This window comes from Mercenaria mercenaria, chromosome 16, assembly GCF_021730395.1.
Source record: "Mercenaria mercenaria strain notata chromosome 16, MADL_Memer_1, whole genome shotgun sequence".
NCBI lineage: Eukaryota > Metazoa > Mollusca > Bivalvia > Venerida > Veneridae > Mercenaria > Mercenaria mercenaria.
Genome location: NC_069376.1, coordinates 45,359,339 through 45,380,876, shown reverse-complemented (window position 1 = coordinate 45,380,876; position 21,538 = coordinate 45,359,339). Strand labels below are relative to the sequence as shown.

Sequence of the window (21,538 nt, the reverse complement as noted above, 5' to 3'; positions counted from 1 at the left end):
ATTGTATATTTTACCGTCAATTTTGTTTAGAAGCAACTTGTAAAGCATCATGTCTCTATCAATGAAATCAAAGCATTTCTTCAGATCTATGAATGCTGCCATAACGGATTTATTGTTCCTGGTAATACTAACCAGCGTAAAAATGTGATCTTCACATGAACGATCTTTTCTAAATCCATTCTGTTCGTCCGCTAATATATCGTGTTCGTTTAAGTAAGCCGTAATCCTCTTATTTATGAAAGAACTATATAACTTGCTGATGCATGACAGTAAACTGACCCCTCTATAGTTCATTGGCAATCTTGCGTCACTGTTCGGGTCCTTCAAAATCGGACAAATTATCGATTTCCTCCAGGGTGTAGGGATTATAGCTGTGTCCATGACCAATTGAAATAACTGTTGCAAAACCGTTATTATACTTGGGAATTTAATTACATCATACGGAATCATATCGTATCCAGAGGCGGATCTCGCTTTCGCTTTCATCACTATAGCGGATATCTCTTCGATTGTGATATTACAGTTCAGTTGTGTATTTGGTGTATATAACGGGTCTAACATGTCTAACTCAATTAATTGCTTATGAGTTTTTTTTCTGATTGAAAAATTCTTCATCAAAGTCAGAGTCGCTTTCACCATTATACAATTTTTCAAAGTCGCATTTCCACCTTTCAAATACCCGAGTTTTGTCTGACACTATATCTCCATTTTCTATAATTTCGATCGGTATAGATTTATCCGGTCTAGGTCCTAGTTTGCGGATTTTATCCCAAAAGTCATTAGGATTATTTGACGACATATCCTCTATATCTAGCGCGATTGCTTCACGGTACTGGCGTTCAGCTCGCCTCGGTGTTTTGTCAAATAAAGTCCTGGCATTAATATATTCCATTCTTAGTGCATTACGCACAGGTCTTGTCTCCTTGCACTTTAGAAACGCCCGTTCTTTAATTGTTAGATTTTTCCACAATTCTGACAAATTTTCATCCCAGAACGGTTTTTTGTTCTTAAATCGCTTGCTTGTGCGTTTTGAGCAACTGTATTTCGGTACTGTATTATTCATTTCCGTTATAACTGCATCACAAAATGTTTCGTAAATATTATCAACTTCACACTGAGTCTCCCGGCAAATTTCAATTCGTGTAATTATATCCATTAATGCTGGACGACTAGCCTGCGTTCTAGTCGTCCGGTTACCGGACGGCTAGCAAATCCTCAGGGGATTTTCTAGTCGTCCGGTAATTGATTTCTTAATGAATAAGTAATGATTTTATATAGTTTTAAATGTTATTTACTTAAAATATCAATACTTATCTGATTTTTCAGTCGATTAAACGCAAGAGATCGTGTTTGTTTATAAATCCGTTGATATTCTTTTTTTAGAAATGATAAAACATTGATCGCCGAACGTCCGTATAGTCTATAGTATGCTATTTTGTAAAAAGTTATGTTTTTTCTAACGGCCTTAACTTTAGTTATTAAAACACAAATTTATATATATTTTTTGAAGAATGGAAAGCTTAAAAAAGCAATTCATTCATTAATTTTGACTATAATTATTTCAAAATAAAATGGATTAATTATGAACGCTTAACTACTGTTTTTCTTAAGGTTTTGAACATCACGCTGCCGCTTTTGAAATTAGATGTCATTTAAAACAGTTATTCATGAAAAAATATTTAAATACTAAAATTTGAAAGTCCTTAAAAAATCCAGTGAAAAAGTTGTTAAAATTTAAAAATTCCGTTCCCATAAAAGCCTCCAGATGAACAGATTTTAATAAGTGACGTCACGTCGATCTCGCCATTATTGAGTTCGGCAAACTTCCATTTTATCGGCTGAATAATGCAATGATTTATTGTAAATGTTTGTAATATGTATTTACACAAAATTTTGTTTGCAGATAAGTATCGATATCTTAAGTAAGTAACATTAAAACTATATAAAATCATGTCTTATTCATTAGGAAATCAATTACCGGACGTCTAGAAAATCCCTTGAGGATTTGCTAGCCGTCCGGTAACCGGACGACTAGAACGCAGGCTAGGCGTCCGGTTACCGGACGGCTAGACACTTCCTTCTAGAAAGTTCACTACCCATAAAGTCCGGGGGTATCCTATTCAGATTGAATCGTGTCGCACTACTATCATCGCCATATTCGTTATCACAATTATTCCGTGTATTTGTTACAGTAAATTCCGTTAATATCATACAATGGTCTGGCAACCGTGATCTTTCACCCAGTAATCCGTGTAATCCGTGTTTATCAACAATAGACTGTACCGTATTTACACTAAAGTTCGTGCATATTTTTAGAACGTCATGAGGCACGCATATATAGTCAACCACTGATTTCCCCTTACGTGATATTGATGTGAAATTGTCGTCTGTAATATTAAATCTACCATTGAGTACACAAAATTTAGACTCACAAAGGAATTCTAAAAATTCATGACCATGTTGATTGACCGATTGATCTAGTACGTGTCTGTTTGGCACTGAGTCTATTCCACTGATTATATCCGAAAATGAACCTATGCGCGAGTTAAAGTCACCCAGTAGAAATAATGCGTCACTGTCACTGTTCAAATATATTTGTGCTAACAAATGCGAATAAAATCCCTCGGAATCTCTTCCTCTTGTTGAGTTTTCGGGTGGCAGATAACAGGTGCAGACGACAAATTCATAATCACATGATCTATTTACAAATTTCATAACTAATATTCCATCATATGACTTATCAACAATGCATGTTTCGTATTCTTCACAAATAGAGTTTTTCACGAGAAGACCTACTCCTCCTGATGCTTTCGGGGCGTTTCTATGCAATTCGATTCTGTTGAATCCAAACCATGAGTAATTTGGTATATTTACACCATCGCTTCCACTTAAGTGCGTTTCACAGATTGATACGATGTCTGCATTCACTGATTCAATAATTCTAGTTCTAAGCTCACAATTCTCCTTTGTCCACCCACATACATTAATATGAGCTAGTTTAATCGTTCCATTGAGACGGGGTCCTTCCTATGTATGTCTATCTTGTTGCTGTGCACGATGTATGATACGTCCATTTGCGTTCACCCTTAATGCGTTACCTTGAGGTAACTCCTTCAATATAGCGCGTGCATTCATTTCGATAAGTCTTTCAATGCGCGACATGTAGCCCTTAATGTAGACATTTTTATATTTATCTGTGTCTTTAAGTGTCCATTTGTTCCTTAACACAAGCACTTTCTCTTCAACGTTCTGAAAGCTTATTTTGAGTAATGGGGGGCGATTTACAAATCGCGTTGGGAGTCGGGTTACACCGGTTATAAGCACATTTGATGAAACGTCATTGCCTAAAGCTGTTATAAGAGATGCAAATCAATGTTAAAATTTCATATTCAATATGCCTCAAACCTGAGAGAATATAAATAAAATATTTACAAAAATCTTAATGACAGCAATTTTATGACAACTGATTATAACTTTAACCATAAATAAGGCTACTCATCTAGTTTTTTGTTTCTGAAACTTTAGCAAAGAAATTTGTTCAAGCAAGCAACCAAACTCAGGTGAGCGATAGCATCATGGCCCTCTTGTTTCCATATTTCAGCTCAAGTTCTTACCATGTGTAATATAGATTTATATTAATGTTATAAACATTTGAGATGCAGTTTTGATGGAAAATACCTCTTATTTTGGTTGATAAATTTTCCCCTTTTTAGCTCGACTATACGAAGTATAAGCAGAGCTATCCTACTGGTCCCGGCGTCGGCGTCTGCGTCTTTCAGCGTCCCCACCTTGGTTAAAGTTTCGGTGCACTTTCTCGTTTTTCAACATATCTCTGTAATTACTTGATGGATTTGATTCAAACTTGAAATACTTATTCCTCATCATCATCCACATCATCTGACATAGGGGCCATAACTCTGGCACCAATATTTCATGAATTATCCCCCCTTTTCACTAAGATTTTCAGGTTAAAGTTTTGATGCACTTTCACTCTATCTCTGTTATTACTGAATGGATTTGATTTCAAACTTAAAATAGTTGTTCAAAATCATCACCCACATCATATGACACAAGGTGCATCACTCTGGCACCATTTTTTCATGAATTATTCCCCCTTTTTACTTAGAATTTCAGGTTAAAGTTTTGGTGCACTTTCACTCTACCTCTGTTATTACTGAATGGATTTGATTCAAACTCAAAATAGTTGTTCAGCATCATCACCCACATCATATGACACAAGATGCATAACTCTGGCACAATTTTTCATGAATTATTCCCCTTTTTACTTAGAATTTCAGGTTAAAGTTTTATGCACTTTCACTCTATCTCTGTTATTACTGAATGGATCTGATTCAAACTTAAACAATTGTTCAACATCATTACCCTTATCATATGATGCAAGGTGCATAACTCTAGGACCAATTTTTCATGAATTATTTCCCCTTTTTACTTAGAATTTTAGGTTAAAGTTTTATGCACTTTCACTCTGTCTCTGTTATTACTGAATGGATTTGATTCAAACTTAAAATAGTTGTTCAGCATCATCACCCGCACCATATGATGCAAGGTGCATAACTCTGGCACCAATTTTTTATTAATTATTCCCCCTTTTAACTTAGAATTTTAGGTTAAAGTTTTATGCACTTTCACTCTGTCTCTGTTATTACTGAATGGATCTGATTCAAACTAAAAATAGTTGTTCAACATCATCACCCACACCATATGATGCAAGGTGCATAACTCTGGCACCAATTTTTTATTAATTATTCCCCCTTTTAACTTAGAATTTTAGGTTAAAGTTTTGATGCACTTTCACTCTGTCTCTGTTATTACTGAATGGATTTGATTCAAACTTAAAATAGTTGTTCAGCATCATCACCCACACTATATGACACAAGCTGCACAACTCTGGCACCAATAGTTAATGAATTATGCCCCTTTTTGCTTAGGATATACTTATATAGTGTTTTGATACATTTTATCTTTACCTCTCTTATTACTTTAAGTTGATATTTTTGACATAGACTCAGGCTATTGTGCAATATCTTCATCCACAATTGGAGTCATTAAGCACTCCAGTGACAGCTCTAGTTTCCTCAGATGTGCCCATTTTCACTATCCAGCATCGAAATAGTCGAGCATGCTGTCTCCTGTGACTGTCAGACAGCTCTTGTTTAGTCATTACAGTATGACTATTCCTGGCCTAATTATAGTGCTAAGGCCATCACTTCTGATTGCATCATTATATGAGCCCCACCATGAGAAAACCAACATAGTGGCTTTGTGACCAACATGGATCCAGACCAGCCTGCGCATCCGCACAGCCTGGTCAGGGTCCATGCTGTTCGCTAACAGTTTCTCTAATTGCGGTAGGCTTTGAAGTTTTCTCATGGAGCGGCTCAATTATAGTGACATAAAAAGCAAAACTTCACTGAAACCTATGCATATTTAGGAATTCAAAGTTATTTGATATAGAAATAACGTTATTTTCATTTCAGAATCATGGAAGCTATATTTAGAACTACTCAATTGCTGAAATCTTGTCGGTTATGTCAAACAGTTCGCTATGCTTCTGGATCAGTAAGAAGGCGTGAAGCTCGGGAAAAACGCAAAGAACAAGTGGTACAATACCAGAGTGTGAAAGCTACGCCAGCAGAAAGGGTCTATGTTTGGGGTCATGCTGCAGCTGGTGCTTTAGGTATGCACATTAAGTTATGTTAAGATGTGGTATACTTAAACCTAAGGGTGAGTGGAACTTCTTGTAGAGCTTGTCTGGCAGGACCAGCTAAAAGTGTGATTTTTGACCAGAAAGATAATAAATCCAATTAAAACAGAGCTGTAAACAAGCCAGATACATGTAGCTAAAAGATCTAAAACAAAATACAATTTTTTGTTTGTAATCTCCGCTCCGTTACAGTACTGCATTATGATTGCATTAGCTAGATGCCTGATACATGTAGTTCTCAACAAGATTCCAGTAGGTACCATTTTCAATGGACTTAAAAGTAGATGCTGTCTGCAGAAACTCGTTTTCTTAAGTGAATTGCGGCAGGAACAAGTGCAAATTTTAGCAGGACGAGTGAAAAGTCTAGGCCTCGTCCTGTAGGACAAGTTGCTTTCAAAGAATTTGTTGAGCCCTGATTGTTCAGGCTACTTCTTTGCAATACCAGGTGGGATATGAAACCTAGGAATGATGGAGTAGAAAGCATATTTAAGCATATATGAGCTGTGCCATTAGAAAGCCAACATAGTGGCTTTGCAAGCAGCATAGATCCAGACCAGCCTGCGCATCCGCGCAGTCTGGTCAGGATTTCAAAGCCTATTGCAATTAGAGAAACTGTTAGCAAACAGCATGGATCCTGAGCAGACTGAGCGGATGCGCAGGCTGGTCTGGATCCATGCTGGTCGCAAAGCCACTATGTTGGTTTTCTCATGGCGGCTCAGTTATTATATATTAGGTGATATACAGTTGAATGATTTCTCACTGAGTTTTGACTATTTGGCTTTTATGCATTATAAAATCTAAAACAGCACCTTTCGTAATTTTCACTTTCTTTGTCTGTATCAAGTTAACAGTTACTTTCAAATTTTATTTCCTATTAAACAGCCTTAACCAGATTAAATACTTAGTGAAACATGTATTTCTGTCAAAAACACCCAATATTTTACTTATTTTTTCTTTCAGGTGTACGTTCCTACTTGCGCCCTGAAAAAAGACACCAGAAACCTGTCACAGTGCAGCACAGACCTGCCAGACTACGATTTATGGATGAAAATGACATTGAGGTAGGTTGTTGGTAAAACTTAAAATTTGGTCAAATCTATTAATTATTTTGCTAAAACTAATCTTTGTTTGACTATATCTATTCACTGTTTGGTGATATCTATTCATTACTTGGCTATACCTATGGCTACATCTATGCCAGACTATAATTTATGGATGAAAATGATATTGAGGTAGTTGTTGGTAAAACTTTAAATTTGGTCAAATCTATTTACATCTATTCACTGGCACTGCTCGGCTACATCTATTCGCTGCTCGGCTACATCTATTCACTGCTCGGCTACATCTATAACTACTTGGCTACATGTATTCACTGCTGGCTATTCAGTGTTGGCTAAGTCTATTCACTGCTTGGCTGTATTTATTTACTGCTTGGCTACGTCTGTTCACTATTTGGCCACATCTGTTCACTGCTGCCTATATCTTTTCATTATATTTGGCTGTATCTATTGATTGTCTGGCTAGATTTATACATTGATTGGCATAGCTGTGAAAGAGGATTAAGCAGTGTTTGATAATAAAACTGTTAAATCATTATGTCTCCCCCTTTAAGATGGGGGAGAAATTGTTTTTGCCTTTGACTGTCAATCCGCATTAAGCTTGTCCGGCTTTCACAGGTCAAACTGCTGGATTTCAACGAAACTTCTCAGGAGTGATTAGTACTAAGCCTAGTTGTGCATATCGCCAGCACATAACGCTTCGCTGCATAAAATGACTGCAAGAGCTAAAAATAGAAAAAATCTTGATCAGCTTTCACAGATCCAACTGCTGGCTGGATTTCAACAAAGTGTCATAGGAGTGATCAGTACCAAGCCTAGTTGTGCATATCGCTGGTATGTTCCCCTTCACTGTACAAAATGGTCGCCATAGCTAAAAAAAGAAAAATCTTGTCAGACTGCTCATCAGATATCGATGAAACTTCATAGGGGTAACCAATACCAACCCTAGTTGTGCATATCCCCGACATGTTCTGCTTTGCTGCACAAAATGGCAACCAGATTGAAAGGTGCCCGCCCGCTTAGCTCAATAGGTAAGAGCGTTGGTCTACGGATCTCGGGGTCGCGAGTTCGATCCTCGGGTGGGGCGTATGTTCTCCGTGACAATTTGATGAATGACATTGTGTCTGATATCATTAGTCCTCCACCTCTGATTCATGTGGGGAAGTTGGCAGTTACTTGCGGAGAACAGGTTTGTACTGGTACAGAATCCAGGAACACTGGTTAGGTTAACTGCCTGCCGTTACATGACTGAAATACTGTTGAAAAACGGCGTTAAACCCAAAACAAAAAAAGATTGAAAGGTATACATAGGGGGAGACATATGTTTATGTGACAAAAACACCTACTTTCATTTTATGGGAATGAAATTTCATCACAGTTGCACTGCCAATTTCATTGGGATTATGAAACATTGGTTTTCAACTTCTGTAGGTGAATGGAAATTGTATCTATTGACCCTTGTCATACTGGATCAATTGATTCTACTTTTGCAAACAGTGTACATATAGACCATTATCAGCTTTGCATATTTGTGCAGTCTGATCAAGATCTGCACTGTTCGCCATTCAGTCAGTATGTTTTTGGAAAGAACCCCTTTTCTCATACAGAAAAATATATAGAATGTATATTGAAATGAAAATTTCAATAGTTGTAAATTGATTGACTGGCTTTCATATGGATGAATACTATTTTTAGATCTCTTGGCTTATTTTTGAGAAATCTTGCTCATGGTTGGGGAAATCTGCAAATTTCAAGCTGATATAATGGCGTAATCAGGAATTTTTTCAAAATTTTTGTTGTTATATTTAATCTTTAGAAAGATAGAAATGTGCTGATTTTATAAAGTAACACAAAGGTTGCCAATTTTATTTGTGGTTTGATTAACACTTCTTAAAGCCAGATCTAGGCTTTATTCTGTTTTTAGGATAAATGACATTATGCCATCATTCTTGTTATTCAGAGGTGAAGAGTGAAGAACTACCTTAAAAGGTTTCAGTATCAAATAAGCCTGTCACTGTACATAGTTTCCTGACTCGAAGTGAAATATTTTTTTAAGGCGTATGTAACACAAACTTTTGTATGTAAGCCAGTTTTATGTGGAAGGTTTCAAAAAGTAGAGTGGGCTGATATTAGACAGCATTTTTAGCTCACCTGAGCACAAAGTGCTCAGGGTGAGGTATTGTGATCACTCACCGTCCGGCGTCCGTCCGTCCGTCCGTCGTCCGTCCGTCCGTCCACACTTTCCTTTAAACAACATCTCCTCCTAAACCAACAGGCCAATTTTGATGAAACTTCACAGGGTTGTTCCTTGGATGGTCTTCTTTAAAAATTGTTCAAAGAATTGAATTCCATACAGAATTCTGGTTGCCATGGCAACCAAAAGTAAAAACTTTAAAAATCTTCTTCTCAAAAACCAGAAGCCCTAGAGCTTAGATATTTGGTGTGAAGCATTGCCTAGTGGACCTCTACCAAGTTTGTTCAAATCATGACCCCAGGGTCAAAATTGACCCCGCCCCGGGGGTCACTTGATTTTACATAGGAAAATCTTAAAAAATCTTCTTCTCAAAAACCAGAAGCCCTAGAGCTTAGATATTTGACTTGTAGCATTGCCTAGTGGACCTCTACTAAAATTGTTCAAATCATGACCCGGGGGTCAAAATTGACCTCGCCCCAGGGGTCACTTGATTTTACATAGGAAAATCTTCAAAAAATTTCTAAAAATAAACCAGAAGGCTTAGAGCTTAGATATTTGACATGTAGCATTGCCTAGTGGACCTCAACAAAATTTGTTCAAATCATGACCCCGGGGTCAAAATTGACCCCACCCCAGGGGTCACTTGATTTTACATAGGAAAATCTTCAAAAATTTTCTAAAAATAAACCAGAAGGCCTAGGTCTTAGATATTTGACATGTAGCATTGCCTAGTAGACTTCTACAAAATTTATTCAAATCATGACTCCCGGGGTCAAATTGACCCCGCCCCATGGGATTACTTGATTGTACATAGAAAAATCTTCAAAATAAACCAGAAGGCCTAGAGCTTAGATATTTCATATGTAGCATTGCCTAGTGGACCTCTACAAAATTTGTTCAAATCATGACCCCCAGGGTTAAAATTGACCCCACCCCAGGGGTCACTTGATTTTACATAGGAAAATCTTCAAAAAATTTCTAAAAATAAACCAGAAGGCTTAGATCTTAGATATTTGACATGTAGCATTGCCTAGTAGACTTCTACAAAATTTGTTCAAATCATTACCTCCGGGGTCAAATTGACCCAACCCTATGGGGTTATTTGTTTAGCTTTAGCAAAGAATTTTTTTCAAGAAAGCAATTTAACTCAGGTGAGCGATATAGGGCCATCATGGCCCTCTTGTTTATGTAACTAACCTGCTAAATTTTCTAAAATGAACTGGTCCATCATTCAATTTTGGAAATACCATTTATAATTAATCGAAGGGATGTTCACTGAAATTTTACAGACTGAATAGCTAACAGTGCAGACCATGATGAGCCTGCACGGTCATGCAGGATGATCTTGGTCTGCACTGGTCGCAAAGGCAGAATCACTTGCCGCCAGCAGGCTAAAGGCTAAATTTTGATGCCGAGTAAGTAAATCTTTCAGACATATTGGCTATTAATAGAACTACCAACAACTATTGGGAGTTCTTTACTTTAAGTAGTTGTTTAAGTTTTATAATTTAGTTTTGAATGATTTGTTGGAATATTTCATTAACAGGTTTATAATGTGGCATGTGGGTATGGTTTTACTCTATTTGCCACAAAGCGACGGCGGCGTCACCTGGTGTTTGCTACAGGGATAAACACAGACTCACAACTTGGTTACCATGAATATCCAAAGAATACAGGTAAGTATTATCAATTGAGATGTTTCCTGTTTAATGGCAAAAGTTTGGTTTAGTAAAAATTATGAAGTATGAATAACCAAGAAAACTAACTTATTAACGTCTTAAAATATAACGTTGATCTTAATGTTTTTTTCGGATAGAAAAGTTATTGGAGTATGTGGCACTGCAGCCTCGGATTGAGGATCTGTTAAAGGTGGATAATCAGATTTTGGCCATGTAACGGATTTGTTCGAAACTTTAGCATCTGATCATTTACACTCATTTATGTTCACTTAACACTTAATACAAATTAGATTTTCACTGGAGGTATTTTTAAAATTTCATTTTCCTATCCTGGTTGCCCAACCAAGATAGAGTTATTTTATCATAAGTATAAATTTGATAAACATACTTTGCCTAAGGAAATGTATATATATTAGACATAATGTAATATATTTGTAAAATATTTGCATTAAAAATTATGTATTTAGATGGAATTCATTAGAAATGCAAGTTTGAAAAATTATTATTACCTCCCTTTGCCTATCTTGGTTGCGCAACCAAGATAGATTGGAAATAAATGAATTCAGAAGCTACACACAGCTTTAAAACTTGCATTTTGGTTCAGATTGTTCAATAGTTGATATGTCTATCAAATGCAAATGTAAAACTAGACATTGTATCAAAATAAAAAGAAATACTCAGCTTTTTATATACTTTCATATTAAAGGGGAGTAATTACAAAATTTTATAAGAATAATAAAATATACATTTCAAATAGGAATCTAACTCTATGTAATCGGTCTTTTTGTTCCTTAAATAATTCTCTACCAGAATATACAAAAAGTAAAAAATGTCATTAAATGTTGTTTAAATGTGATTGACCACCTTTAATCGACTTGAGTAAATGATTGTGACAATTATATTACACAGACTTTAAAATCAAACTCATGGTATTTTAATCTCATTGACCTAGAAATAATACAATGTATAATGATATTCAAACTTGGTTTTCCTATGACGTTTATGATACTGTGAAAATTACACATGATGAGGATTAAACTTCAGTGTTGTTGGTCCCCAAACCCAGCCCCTATAATTTAAACCCCCACCAAATTTCAACCCCTGCAGGTATTTAAAAAAAATTTTTTGGAGCAATATAGACCTGCCAAATAATGTCTGTGTAATATGTCTGATTTACATCTGAGAAATATTAAATTAATAGATTCAGAGAATGTTTATCTTCAGTTTAAGCCAATTTTTCTATCTTCAACATTTTTCAGATGATTTTGCTATATCCTGTGAATGATTCTGACCAGTACCAGTTTCATGCTGTTATACAAAATTTTTATGCCCCTGAAGGGAGGCATATTAGTTTTCAACTGTCCGTCTGTTCGTTAGTTGGTTCGTTAGTTCGTTCATCACAACGTTAACTTTTTGCATGAAGGTACTTTACTCGCGAACCACTGCACCCAGGACCTTCAAACTTCACTTGCTGATAGTACTTATTGAGTACACGACCCCTACTGACATTGGGGTCACCAGGTCAAAGGTCAAGGTGCTGCGGGGGCATTTGTCACCATTAGTGACAGCTCTTGTTGCGATTGTGGTTTTATTCTGCGACTGATATGAATCCATAACTTTGAAGTTGTTCTTGCTATGCACCATTGCATTTTTTTTTCAATTACAACTAACAAGATTTTAGGTAAGAAACTCTGGTTTAGAGTAATGTATGATGTAGATTTATTTTACAGGAAGGGTTTTGGATTATATCATAGAACCAGTACCTGTAGATATTCCAGGAATTTCACAGACTGACAATAAAGCTGTATTACAAGTAGCATGTGGACGAGCTCATAGCGTCTTCCTGACCAAAGTTGGAGGTTAGACTTTTTTGCTTTCTTGATTTTTATAAAAAGGTTTTAGAACTGAAATAGGAGTCCAGTCTATAAACTCTAGCAACTATTGGTTGTTTCTGAACACACCTTCAGAATTGACCAATGACATGGTTGGACTCTGAGACTGGTATCCTATGTAAGTTTTACAACCTTAGAGATTGAAGCTGACCCTGTACCTTTAACTGTGAGTAATCAAAAAAGATAATTTGATAAAAAATAAACAGCCATTCATCAGTTTGTAACCAGGTCCTTTATGGTATTAAATGAGAATTAGATCAGGCATTGGTCTTTTTATTGTTTTTGAATATTGTTCATTATCCAATACGCTTTAGAAATCATTTAATGAAATTCTTGAGTATTTTAAAGCAAAACACATTTTAAATACAACATATTGGTTGATTTACAATTATTGTGAAGGGGAACAAATGAATATGGGTGTTTTCCATTTAAAAGATAAACTTCATTCAAGTATATATTTTTACTGTGGCTATATATAACACTTTATACAAGGAACAAAAAAAATAAAATTTTAAATACTAAGCATAATGAGAAAATAGAAGTTTGTGCAACATAAAGTCAAGTGTCATTAGACTTTATATTCAAGGAATCCAGACTGTTTCATCTGTTTCATTTTGCATTTTGTGTGTCGGAGCTGCTGCATGTTAGCTCACCTGAACCAAAGGTTCTATGAAAGCTGTTAGTATGTGTGAAGATGGTCTCATGTCATCTTCAACAATTATATTTTAAACACATTTGCGATGAGATGTTAAAATGAGACTTGGTCAAAATATTTTCTTTATGAAAAGTGTTAGATAAAATTGCATCATCTGTGATCCCAAACTAGGTCACTAAGTAAGATCTTCATAAAAATCTTCTGTAGTTTAAAATCTTATTCACTTTGGATTCCTAGATCAAAGCAGGATAAAAGCTTTAGAATCACATTTTGGACTGATTTGGAAAGATATCTTGACTATGTCTACATTAGCTAATTAGAGTCGTCATGGCCCGTTTGTTACTTTTCTGAACATTCAAACTTGTAGTAAGGAATTGACATTATCTAGTTGCTTACGGCAAGCGGGTGCTTAATGCAAGTTGAAATAAGAACAAAAAGATAATTTGGGAAGCTAGCTGACTGGCTGCTGTAGGCAAATGGCTGCTTACATTGTGTAATACAGGTAGCTGTTAAAATAGGTTTCAGTCAGACTATTTAGGCCTGAAATGAAATATTTTTTGTTTCTCCTCCCGCAACCTACACACAAAAATTGGCTCTACTCAAAATATTTTATCTCGAATATAAAGGCAAAATTATTATTTGGATGTGTGGTTCCACTTCTAAAGGAATTCTTTCTCTTGAAATTATGTTAATTTCAAATCAAAATGATGATACAGATTACAGAATTTGAGATATGTATTACAGAGCTGCTTGCATATGGCTGAAAACTGGTGATATTATAAATATGCAGAAGCTAAGATAGATTTTATTTCTCGCAAGTATTTCACCTTACCCAGGGCACTCCATAGGTGAGTGGTTAAGGTCGCTGACTTCAAATCACTAGTCCCTCATCGGTTTGGGTTGGAGCCTCATTGGGGGCGTTAAATTCTTCATGTGAGGAAGTCATCTAGCTTGCTTACAGAAGGTCGTTGGTTCTACCCAGGTGCCGGCTCATGATGAAATAATGCAAGGAGGGGCACCTGGGGTCTTCCTCCACCATCAAAGCTGTAAATTTGCCATTTGACCAATAATTGTGTCGGTGTGACGTTAAGCCCCACAAAATAAATAAATGTATTAACCCTGCTATATTTCTAACATGAACTGGTCCATAACTCAGTTTGAGCAATACCACTTACTATTCAAAGGGATGTTTACTGAAAATATACTGACTTAACAGAGAACAGTGCAGATCAGGATAAGCCTGCATGGAGGTGCAGGCAGATCTTGGTTTGCACTGGTCACAAAGGCAAAATCACTTGCCGTCAGCAGGCTAAGGGTTAATATCTCGAAAATGTATGTTAATTAAAAATGTATTAACAAAAAAGAAATTGTACAAAAAAATCTTTACCTGCCTACACAGCCTTTGATATCATTGGTTGCAGGGGGAGAAATAAAGCTATTTTTAAGATTGGCCCTTGTGGGTATCTGAGAGCTTGGGTAAGCTGAATACACACAACATAGTGTTCGCTCTAATATCTATTTCTCAACTGAATATTACATGATGTCAATACATAACAAAAGAAGTGACTTGAATGACGTAAACACTATTAATGCTGTTAAAAGACTTTATACAAAGTGCGTAATGCGGCAAATTCTTAACATTCTGGGGGCTGCAAAATGATTCAAGTGTTAATTAAATAGAAATTATGCTAATGTCATACGTCTACAAAGTTTAACAAATAAATGTTGTGCAAGTAGAAATAAGATATTCAGGGGTTTACTTGCAGTACATCAATCCTGAATATCACATTAATTAAAGTCTTGGATATCACATTGACACAAGTCCTGAACATCAGTTTAAAACAAGTCTTGAATATCATATTTTATCCTACCCTCATACAAGATATAGCATAAAATCGGCCTGCCTAATAAACTTTGTTTTATCTAGTCATTGTCAAGATATCACTTTAGCGGGAATTTTTGAAATCACATATTTTATCAAAATTTTGCATTGAAACCGTCACCATTGTATTGGAAATGCTTAAACTTAGAAAATGAGTGGTCAAATTATAGGTTTTTATCCGGAAACAAAAATGTTATTGCTATTTTTCACTTTTACAGTGCTTCAGGCGGAAATTTTGAAAACATCTTTTTTCCGAATTTTTCATAAAAACCGTTATCATTGTATTGGAAATGTTCTAACTAAGAAAATAAGTGGTAATATCAAAAGTTTTTATCCAGAAACAAGAAAGTTTTTGCAATTTTTCAATTTTATCCACAAATAGAATTGCACTTGCAAACGTCGTATATGACGTCAAGTCTACACGCTGTTGCTCTTTCCAACGACTTTTTTCCCTATTTTTCCTGAACAGGTAGGATAAATAGAATATAAGATTGCTGCCTGAAAAATTTAAATTTATTAGGCTCGTCTACGAAAAAATATAAGGCTCGGCACAGCCTCGCATAATATATTTTCTTCTACTCGCCTAATAAATTTAAATTTATCACACAGTAACCTAATATTCTCTATATCACAAGTCCTGAACATCAGTTTAAAACAAGTCTTGAATATCATATTTACACAAGTCCTGAATATCACATTATCACAAGTCCTGAATATCACATTGACACAAGTCTTGAACATCACATTAACCAGAGTTTTGAATTTCTTATTCACGTTAACACAAGTCCTGAATATCACATTAACACAAGTTCTGACAGTTTTTTAATTTGACAAACAATTTCTCTTTTATTTGCTGTTTTCAATAAATAAAGTTTTTTAACTGGTCTAGTGGTATGTCCACTGCTCGTCCTAAGTTTTACGGCCTGTGTCCATCATTTCAAGTCATAGCTCCTCCATGACACCTAATTTCCACTGGACACGTGGTCTATAGTCAAAAACTTGTACAACATCACTGATGTCAGTCGACCGTGTTTCAGTTCCGGTTGCCATATGATGTTCCCTCAGAGCCTTTATGAATTCGAGCTTCCACTGTCTTCTGAACTGTTCAATAATGTGAGCTTTAGACATAGCTGTTTTGTAAATTGTGGCTCTGTCGGATGTCTGGTACAGCTCGGCTTCTTCCAGGGCTTCGGTGTAGGGCAGTGTCTTAATCCTCTGGCCATACAAGAGATGTGCCCACGTTAAAGGTTCCAAGTCATCTGGATTGCTAGATATGTGAGTTAATGGGCGGTCATTATGCCCCCCTTCGAAGAAGGAGGGGTATATTGTTATGCAGATGTCAGTTGGTACGTCGGTCGGTAGACCTGTCCGTTTCCGGATGATGACTCAAGAATGCTTTGGCCTAGGATCATGAATGTTGCTAGGGAGTTGGTCATGACCAGCAGATGACCCCTATTGATTCTGAGGTCAGTAGGTCAAAAGTCAAGGTCACAGTGACCCAGAACAGTTAAACAGTTACCGGATGATAACTCAAGAACACTTGGGCCTAGGATAATGAAAGTTGATAGGGAGGTTGGACATGACCAGCAGATGACCACCTATTGATTTTGAGGTCAGTTGGTTGAATATCAATTTCACAGTGACCCTGAACAGTTAAATGGTTTCCGATTGATAACACAAGAACACTTGGGCTTGGGATAATGAAAATTGATTGGGGTGTTGGTCATGACCAGCAGATGAACCCTATTGATTTTGAGGCCAGTAGGACAAAGATCAAGGTCACAGTGACCCAGAACAGTTTTAACAGTTTCCACATGATAACTCAAGAACACTTGGGCCTAGGATTATGAAAGTTGAAGGGAGGTTGGTCATGACCAGCAGATGACCCTAATTGATTTTGCATTCAGTCGGTCAAAGGTCAAGGTCATAGTGACCCGGAACAGTTAAATGGTTTCCGGATGATAACTTGAGAATGCTTGGGCCTGTGATCTTGAAAGTTGATAAGGAAGTTGGTCATGACCAACAGATGACCTCTATTGATTTTGAGTCTGTAGGTTAAAGGTCAAGGTCACTGTTACACAGAACAGTTTAACGGTTTCTGGACAACAACTTGAGAACCCTTGGGCCAAGGATCATGACTGGCGGATGACCCCTATTGATTTTGAGGTCAGTAAGTCAAAGGTCAAGGTCACAGTGACCCAGAACAGTTAAATTGTTCCTGGTTGATAGCTCGAAAACAATAAGCAGGGTTTTTTTTACCAGGAGGGGAAGGGGCCCAGGCCTCTGATTTGGGGAAAAATAGCTCGGCAAATAAGCAAAGGGGAATGAAAAACCTGATGTAAAGTCAATTTTTTGGGAAAACTGCATGATTTTAAAGAAATTTTTGGAGGGAAAGAGGCCTATAAACGGCCCATATTATGAAGGGAAAAAAACCCTGCATAGGCCTAAGATCATGAAAGTTGATAGGGAGGTTGAATTTGATGAAGAGATGACCATGGTCAGTAGATCAAAGGTCAAGGTCACAATGACCCAGAATTTGTTAACCATTTCTGGACGATAACTTGAGAATGCTTTGGCCTAGGATCACCAAACTTGATAGGGAGGTTTGTTATGATCAGCAGATGACCCTTACTGATTTTGAGGTCATTAGGTCTAAGGTCAAGGTCACTGCTACCTTAAACTGTTGAACAGTTTCTGGATGATAACTGAAAAACGCTTGGTCCAACGGTCATGACAGTTGATAAGGAGGTTGATCATGACCAGCAGATGACTCCTATTTATTTTGAGGTTGATAGGTCAAAGGTCAAGGTCACATTGACCGAGAACAGTATAACCTTTTTTTTTAAGTCTGACCAAATAATTTCTGTTCCATATGCAGTTACTGAATGCATCAAGGGGGCATTTCTTGTTCTACAAGCTCTTGTTCATCGTAGCCTCTATCTCGGTGATTACCATCTGCAGTGCTTTCATGTTCAGACTGGTTCTTCCTAAAATTTTCTTCAGCGTAGTTTTGGTCATCCAAATTAGCCATTTCCGCCAGCTTGCATACCAGGGTGCGCGCTTGGGTATGAATTGCCATTCAGTTCATTGATTGTTCAGTGAATCCTGTAAAGTGGGGGACTCAAACAATCGTCTCAGGTGTTCAGATGCTGCCTTATATGTCGTAGCATTTTCTGATATCAGAACTCTAGGTAATGATTTACAACTGGAAAATCTCCAGAATGTGTGCAGGAATGTCTCTTCTGTCAAGTTCAGAACAATTTCAAAGTGTAGCGAAGGTGAATAAGTAAATGTAAGCTTTTGATTCTGCTTCTGATTCCTCTTTAAGATAAAGTGCTCCAGGAAAATCTACCCTAGTCACTGTGAAGGGCGGTTTGTCTTCAACTCTTTCTTTTGGTAGTGGTGGTGGGGCTTGTGCACAGTATGGTCTGTCACATATCTTCAGACAGTTCACACATTTTCTCAGTGTTGTTCTAAAATATTGTCTTACGGCTGGTATCCAGAATTTTTGCCTTAGATGTGTTATGTATGAATTAACTGCAGCTTGTAACATGTTCTGGTGAGCGTGCAGTACTATAAGTTTTGTTAACGGATGTTTCCTAGGTAACAGGAAGGGAAATTTTGTCATATTATCAAGAGGGGCATTATGAAGCCTGCCACCACAATGAATGTATCCAGTCTCCTCCAGGAACAAGTGTAGTTGTTTAACCATTAGTTGTCGGTTTTCTTTTGATCTCACTTTAGTTGTTTCTTATGAGTAGGTTGTAGACTGGCAACATCTAATCCAAATCATCTCTGCCTCATGGAGTTCTTTTACAGTTGGATGAATCTGAAATCTGCATACTTTTGTAACTCTACAGCTTCTAATAAATCTTTGAACATAGGCTGTAACACAAAACATTTTACTGTATTTGTTATATCTGGTAACATCTATGAGCCTGTGTGTGCCGTATTCTATTTCGAGATGCGCGTCTAGTACTGTAGTAGTAAGTCTGTTCTCGGGTTTGTGGGTCCAGTTTCTTGTAAGATAGAACTGTTGCCTGGTGTAGTAGGTCTCCTTTCTGGTGTTATGTGTCTTCTAGCAGGCCTATGTCTCTCCTCTATTGTAACATGTCTTCCTGGGGCAGTATGTCTTTCTGGGGCAGTATGTCTCTCTTGGGCTGTACGTCTCTCTGGGGCAGTAGGTTTCTCTGAGACAGTATGTCTCTCTGGGGCAGTAGGCTTCTCTGGGGCAGTATTATTTTTAGCTCACCTGTCACAAAGTGACAAGGTGAGCTTTTGTGATCGCGTGGTGTACGTCCGTCCGTGCATCCGTCGGTAAACTTTTGCTTGTGACCACTCTAGAGGTCACATTTTTCATGGGATCTTTATGAAAGTTGGTCAGAATATTCATCTTGATGATATCTAGGTCAGGTTCGAAACTGGGTCAAGTGCGATCGAAAACTAGGTCAGTAGGTCTAAAAATAGAAAAACCTTGTGACCTCTCTAGAGGCCATACTTTTCAATGTATCTTCATGAAAATTGGTCAGAATGTTAACCTTGATGATATCTAGGTCAAGTTTGAAACTGGGTCACGTGCCATCAAAAACTAGGTCAGTAGGTCAAATAATAGAAAAACTTTGTGACCTCTCTAGAGGCCATATTTTTCATGGGATCTGTATGAAAGTTAGTTTGAATGTTCATCTTGATTATATCTAGGTCAAGTTCGAAACTGGGTCAACTGCGGTTAAAAACTAGGTCAGTAGGTCTAAAAATAGAAAAACCTTGTGACCTCTCTAGAGGCCATACTTTTCAAAAGATCTTCATGAAAATTGGTCAGAATGTTCAGCTTGATGATATCTAGGTCAAGTTCGAAACTGGGTCACGTGCCTTTAAAAACTAGGTCAGTAGTTCAAATAATAGAAAAACCTTGTGACCTCTCTAGTGGCCATATTTTTCATGGGATCTGTATGAAAGTTAGTCTGAATGTTCATCTTGATGATATCTAGGTCAGGTTTGAAACTGGGTCAACTGCGATCAAAAACTGGGTCAGTAGGTCTAAAAATAGAAAAACCTTGTGACCTCTCTAGAGGCCATACTTTTCAATTGATTTTCATGAAAATTGGTCAGAATGTTCACCTTGATGATATCTAGGTCAAGTTCGAAACTGGGTCACGTGCCTTCTAAAACTAGGTCAGTAGGTCAAATAATATAAAAACCTTGTGACCTCTCTAGAGGCCATATTTTTCATAGGATCTGTATGAAAGTTGGTCTGAATATTCATCTTGATGATATCTAGGTCAAGTTTGAAACTGGGTCACGTGCCGTCAAAAACTAGGTCAGTAGGTCTAAAAATAAAAAAAAACATTTTGACCACTCTAGAGGGCATATTTTTCAATGGATCTTCATGAAAATTTGTCTGAATGTTCACCTTGATGATATCTAGGTAAAGTTTGAAACTGGGTCATGTGTGGTCAAAACTAGGTCAGTAGGTATAAAAATAGAAAAACCTTGTGACCTCTCTAGAGGCCATACTCTTCATGAGATCTTCATGAAAATTGGTGAAAATGTTCACCTTGAAAATATCTAGGTCAAGTTCAAAAATGGGTCATGTGCCTTCAAAAACAAGGTCATTCGGTCAAATAATAGAAAAACCTTGTGACCTCTCGAGAAGCCATATTTTTCAATGGATCTTCATGAAAATTGGGTCATATGGAGACAGGTGAGTGATTCAGGACCATCATGGTCCTCTTGTTCTCTATGGGGCAGTATATGTCCCTGATGCAGTAGGTTTCTCTGGGGCAGTATGTTTCTCCAAGTCAGTAGGTTTCTCTGAGACAGTATGTCTCTTTTGGGCAGTAGGCTTCTCTGGGGCAGTATTATTAGTCCCCTACTGGTTGAAAACCAGTTTCGGGGACTATAGGAATGCACTTTTCCGTCATTCCGTCCGTCCGTCCGTCCGTCCGTCCGTCCGTCCGCAATTTCGTGTCCGGTCCATAACTCTGCCATCCATGAAGGGATTTTAATATTACTTGACACAAATGTTCCCCATGATGAGACGACGTGTCATGCGCAAAACCCGGACCTCTAGCTCAAAGGTCAAGGTCACAATTGGAGGTCAAAGGTCAACAGGGCTTTTTTCCTGTCCGGTCCACAACTCTCCCATCCTTGAAGGGATTTTAGTATTACTTGGCACAAATATTCCCCATGATGAGATGATGTGTCATGCGCAAATCCCGGACCCCTAGCTCAAAGGTCAAGGTCACAATTGGAGGTCAAAGGTCAACAGGGCTTTTTTCCTGTCCGGTCCATAACTCTCCCATCCATGAAGAGATTTTAATATTACTTGGCACAAATGTTCCCCATGAGGAGACGACGTGTCGTGCGCAAAACCTGGACCCCTAGCTTAAAGGTCAAGGTCACAATTGGAGGTCAAAGGTCAACAAGGCTTTTTTCCTGTCCGGTCCATAACTT

General features: G+C 37.3%; 1 protein-coding gene across 3 annotated transcripts in view; it reads left to right on the top strand.

The window, feature by feature from the left end:
* The window catches only part of LOC123540446 (RCC1-like G exchanging factor-like protein), a 68,724-nt gene that overhangs the window by 12,351 nt on the left and 34,835 nt on the right, over positions 1 to 21,538 (top strand). For all 3 annotated transcript variants that reach the window (XM_045325482.2, XM_045325483.2, XM_053526918.1), the window contains 4 exons: positions 5,499 to 5,698; positions 6,686 to 6,786; positions 10,524 to 10,653; positions 12,387 to 12,515. In XM_045325482.2, coding sequence (XP_045181417.2) covers positions 5,503 to 5,698; positions 6,686 to 6,786; positions 10,524 to 10,653; positions 12,387 to 12,515 — 556 coding nt within the window. In that variant the 5' untranslated portion in view covers positions 5,499 to 5,502. The remainder of the gene's footprint in view (positions 1 to 5,498; positions 5,699 to 6,685; positions 6,787 to 10,523; positions 10,654 to 12,386; positions 12,516 to 21,538) is intronic.